We start from the raw sequence: 4,864 nt of genomic DNA on the forward strand, positions 1-4,864 counted from the left end.
AAGTAAACGTAAACGGTTATGAGGTATCATTATCAAGGTTTGACTTGCTAATTTAGAATAAATTGAGCATTAGGGTAGATTGTTATGAATAAATTAATATACTTGTAATATCCCAATGAGTAGAAAACCTAATTTTTCTACTCATTGGGATGTCACAAATGTATTATTTATTTGTAAACGGTTATTCATTTTTTAAAGGTGACGTTAAACAGGAGACTGAAGTAAGTGCCTGATAAAATGGTTTTCGTGCTAATCGCTTCTCGGAATTTAATGTTTGTTTGTTGCAGACTGCTAAAGTACTATCCTTGTGGATAAATGTCACTCTGAACAATTTGACTGGAACCTTTTGTTATAGCCCAAAGCCGCCAATCAGAAGCAGCGAATTGTCGATCGGATCAAGGACGGGTAAAACACGTGCAAGCAGCCTAGAGTTATGATTGGTCCTGCTTTCGGCCTAGCCCATCCAGTTAAGTCCAGAACGACAATCTCAGCCTCTGCAACATGAATCATTATATTTCAAACATACTGAGTTTATATACCAATCAAACAGACCACAATGTAGCATAAAATAGAAAATAACATTTATACAAAATTTGGCCAAATGTGGCTGTGAATGTGTGAGGCAGTGACTAATAGATAGGGCATAATTCAAGAATGTTAAAACGTAAAATAATGGTTCATAGGTCAAAATAAAACTTATAATAAGAGGAACATGAATATGAATAGTTTAGTTATTTAACAATTATACAATAAAAATATACGTTTGGTATTGGCCCAAAAAAGGATCCCGAAGTTACCATTCATTATGTTTATCGGGACCTAACACCTTTTATCTGTTAGATTAAGGATTTATTCATTTTATATAAGGATTTATATTGTAATAACATATTTACGACTGTCGGTATATTTTGGCTTAAGTCAGCTCTAAATAATCTACTACCATGAAATTGCGTACTATTGACTAAATAAAGTACAGCTTTGAAAGAGTAGCATTTAAGATCGCAACATTTTCTCAACTAGCAGAAATGAGACTGACAATTGAGACTTATACTTGTGAGTTAAATGATCATGTTCAGGGGTTCGTAGCAGCAGAAACACAATAGTTTCCTAAGAGTCAAGCTCGAATGGAGTAAAAAGAAACTAATTAGTGTTCCATCCGATGTTGAGAAACTGTTCCAAAACATTGATGACAAAGTGTGACCCAATATCTTAATCAAATAGCACATGACAGCTAAGTAAGTTGGAACTAATAAAAGAAGATTAAATAATTAATTAATAGTTCTTATCAGTGTTGCTAATAACTGAATAACATCAACCAAATTTGCAATACGATGACTCAAGCAAATAACTTACAATTGTTACCTAGTCTAAATGGGTAGATAAAGCCGTGTTCAACAAATTGTTTTAATATATATGTGAGAACACTTCCCAAACCATAGTTTGGGTATATTTATGTCAATAGACGTGAATAACATCAGAATGAAAAGTATATTTGGCGTCCATTTCTCCTTATATTACTTATTGTAGATATATGTATTTTTCCATGTTGATAATCTTATTCTAATTTGTTCTCTTTTTGCATGTGAAGCACCCGTTCATACAACAGAATGCTCGCCCAGTGATAACTTTGATTCCACTCATTCTATTAGCAAGAGAACAAGCTCGTTCTGTTACAGAATCATAAATCCTTGAGCCTATTAAATTGTGTAAATCTATAATCCTGGTTCAACGTTTGTGTATAAAAAAGGTTACAGAATACTTTGCTGTATTTTTAAAAAAAAACCACTGCTTGTACGTATAGATTGCATTTTCAGTTTTAAATAATATGTTCAAGAAATTTTCTCACTTTATGAGTGATATCACTGCTCCCACTATTTTACATTTCGGTTATTGTAAAGATTAACTTCTGTTTTGCTTCATACTTTATCATAATCCCAATAATAAACGAGTTGCGCTTCTAATATTTTTTTAGTATCTTATACGTTATATAGATAGAGTTCCTGGATTTATTTGTTTGATTATACTAAAAGATAATGACGAACACTGGATTTTTATATTGTATATTTGACTGTTGTTACATTACTGCTTTTGTGATCAATCTAAGAAAACAAAAACACTTTTAACCGATTATCGTATTTTTTTAATATGAAAACAAATGTTTTTTTTCTTAAATATTACCTTGCACTAACAACACTTATTTAACTGTAAGAGAAAGAATGAATTAAAACAAAAATTGCCTTATAAAGACACATTTATTTAATTCCAATTTACTCAAACTAATTTTATAAGGTGAACTTTTATTCACTAGACGACTATTTAGTTATTCCTTTGATTTTTTTGTTATTTTAATTAATGCTTCCCTTTGTGCAATTTCATCTGGAAACTTACATCGATGTGTATGTCTTGTATACAGACAAAAATACATTAATTCAATTTAGCATAATACAAAAACTGAATGACAGTTGCCAGAAGTAACCATTATATTTATCATTTTATTATTATTCATTCCAAACAGAATAATTATTTCCATGTAATTTAAAAAGATTTCATTGTACAATCGAAATTGATTTTATCAGTTTCTGAATACACGTTACATAAACTACTATTATTATTGTGTCATTAATAGTAACAATTGTATTCTTTTTTTTTGCCAATTAAAATTCTCGCTTAGTGACTATCCGTTATAATCACGTTTTATATATGATAGACAATTTGTACAGTTTGATTTTCATTTCTATGAAATCATCAGGATGGGGAAAACAACTCTTAATTTATTGGCTTGTTATTCAAGAAATGCGAACTTTTAATGATAAGTTTATCAATAATTCTGGAAAATCAAACGTTTTAGTAATATTTACGAGGCGTTTTGAATTAAGTTTATTGTGTTGAATCGTGGTACACGATGACTTTGGACGAGTGCAGACTCCGTTGGTAGTTGTCTAATCTATATAAAAAAAGACTCGAATTGCATTTGTTCAAATGTTAAGATTAAGATAAATCATGACACGATCAATGACTTTGACAATCAGTTTGTTTTGCAGAAATGTTTAGATATACTTAGGTAAAACCACCAAATTTTTATCCACCGACACTATTTTACTGACCTTGTATACACAGAAACAAAGCTGTGAATTTCCTTAGAAAACAATTTAGAACGGAGACATACACGAAGATATCCGTATTCCAATTTTAATAATTCAGTGCATCGATCAATGAAATATTAGTAAGTTTATAACTAAGTGGGTGAAAGATAAATCCTCCGACATGCAAACTATTTTCGGAAACTTCCACTCGATAATGTCAGATTATATATAACTAACAATCATGGTGCCAATTTATGGTATTCTAGATCGGTCCAAATGAACAGCCCTAAAGACTACATTCCTTACACTATTTCAATTTATTCATGTTGTTATTTTAATAATCAGATGATCCAAAAAGAAACAATAAATTCTTTCTCGGACTGCAAAAATGATAAACACAAAACAAATAGAAACGAATAATCTTGTTGCAGTTTCTCATAAACCTCCAAATTACTCTAACTTTGACATTTTTAGAAAGTAGGTTGGGAAACTACCAACCAACTTTATTAATTCCCGATTAATTTGTATAAATTCTTCTTTCAGAGTTACTATAACTAACAAAGTTGTAACTACAAAATATTGTTGTGATGGTCAAACAGCCTAGAAACATTCGAAAACGAGGATTCGGTCATTCATATTGATTGTGGAAAGTGAAATTTAGAATATAGACACCACCGTCAGGTCTACTATCAGTCAGTCAGTCAGTGAAAACGTAGAACTTCATACGTGCATACATCAGTTCGAGTTGCCACACCACATTAGCACAGAGATGCAGTGGTCGATTCAAATCCCACAGTGGTAGAGGTAGTAAAAGTACAAACAGTAATCGGAAAGATCAGGGACTGAAGATGTTATTCAAGCAGTATAATCCAGTAAAATAAATTTAGAAAGAGAAAAAAGAGACAAGGAGGAATCAGGAGATTAGAATTTGGAAGAACACAAAGAGTGTACGCACCTGCGCCATTCCAAACGATTTTGAACCATGCCATTCAAGGTCTCTAACCATCGGTTGCTATCATCTCGCGGTCCCCAACCAGGTAGTCTACACCCATGAACATGACTCAATCCACTTGTCAGTGACTTCATGGACTTGTGCCATGTTTTGGTCTGGCCTCCCCTAGCTTTCTCCCAACCTACTCATACACCACAAAACATAGCACGTCGGGGCAGTCGGTCGTTGGGCATACGTAACACGTGTCCCAGCCATCTCAACTGATGAAGTTTCACTACGTCATCAATTGATTTGCCATCCTTACCTAGTACCCGTTTCCTAACAACTGCGTTACTTACTCGATGGTCCCAGGATATACGAGCAATATTTCGAAGACACCTATGATCAAATACTAGTAACCTATGAATGTCCTCTACTCTTACCGGCCATGTTTCACTGCCATAAAGTAGGACGGAACGAACTGCTGCGCAGTAAACACGTCCTTTGGTTGGTAGACGGATATCTCGCCCACGTCATAAATGACATAAGTTGGCAAAAGCTAGTCGAGCCTTTTGTGTCCGTGCTGAGATTTCGTCACACACCAGACCACAAGGGCTGATGAGACTCCAAAGATAAGTGAAGGGGTCGACACGCTCAACTACTTCACTTCCAATCATTAGTTCGGGTAACGATGCCACCCAATCCTGAAGTAATATTTTGCATTTCGAGGAGAATCGCATCCCGAACATGCTTACATTGTTGCTCATAGTGGTCAGAAGACTGCATTTTGTCAGCGTCTTCACCAAATAAAACTATGTCATCAGCATATTCTAAGTCAACAAGTGAACCT

At 33.7% G+C, this 4,864-nt stretch overlaps 1 protein-coding gene across 1 annotated transcript in view; it reads left to right on the plus strand.

Annotated features, from left to right (window-relative positions):
• Nucleotides 1-4,425, plus strand: part of PAK3_1 (Serine/threonine-protein kinase PAK 3) — a 65,477-nt gene extending 61,052 nt beyond the window's left edge. Inside the window, exon 16 of the mRNA XM_051212037.1 lies at nt 1,589-4,425. Coding sequence (XP_051072178.1) covers nt 1,589-1,684 — 96 coding nt within the window. The 3' untranslated portion in view covers nt 1,685-4,425. The remainder of the gene's footprint in view (nt 1-1,588) is intronic.
• The last annotated feature ends 439 nt before the right edge of the window (nt 4,426-4,864 follow it).

Source organism: Schistosoma haematobium, chromosome ZW (assembly GCF_000699445.3).
Source record: "Schistosoma haematobium chromosome ZW, whole genome shotgun sequence".
Lineage (NCBI taxonomy): Eukaryota > Metazoa > Platyhelminthes > Trematoda > Strigeidida > Schistosomatidae > Schistosoma > Schistosoma haematobium.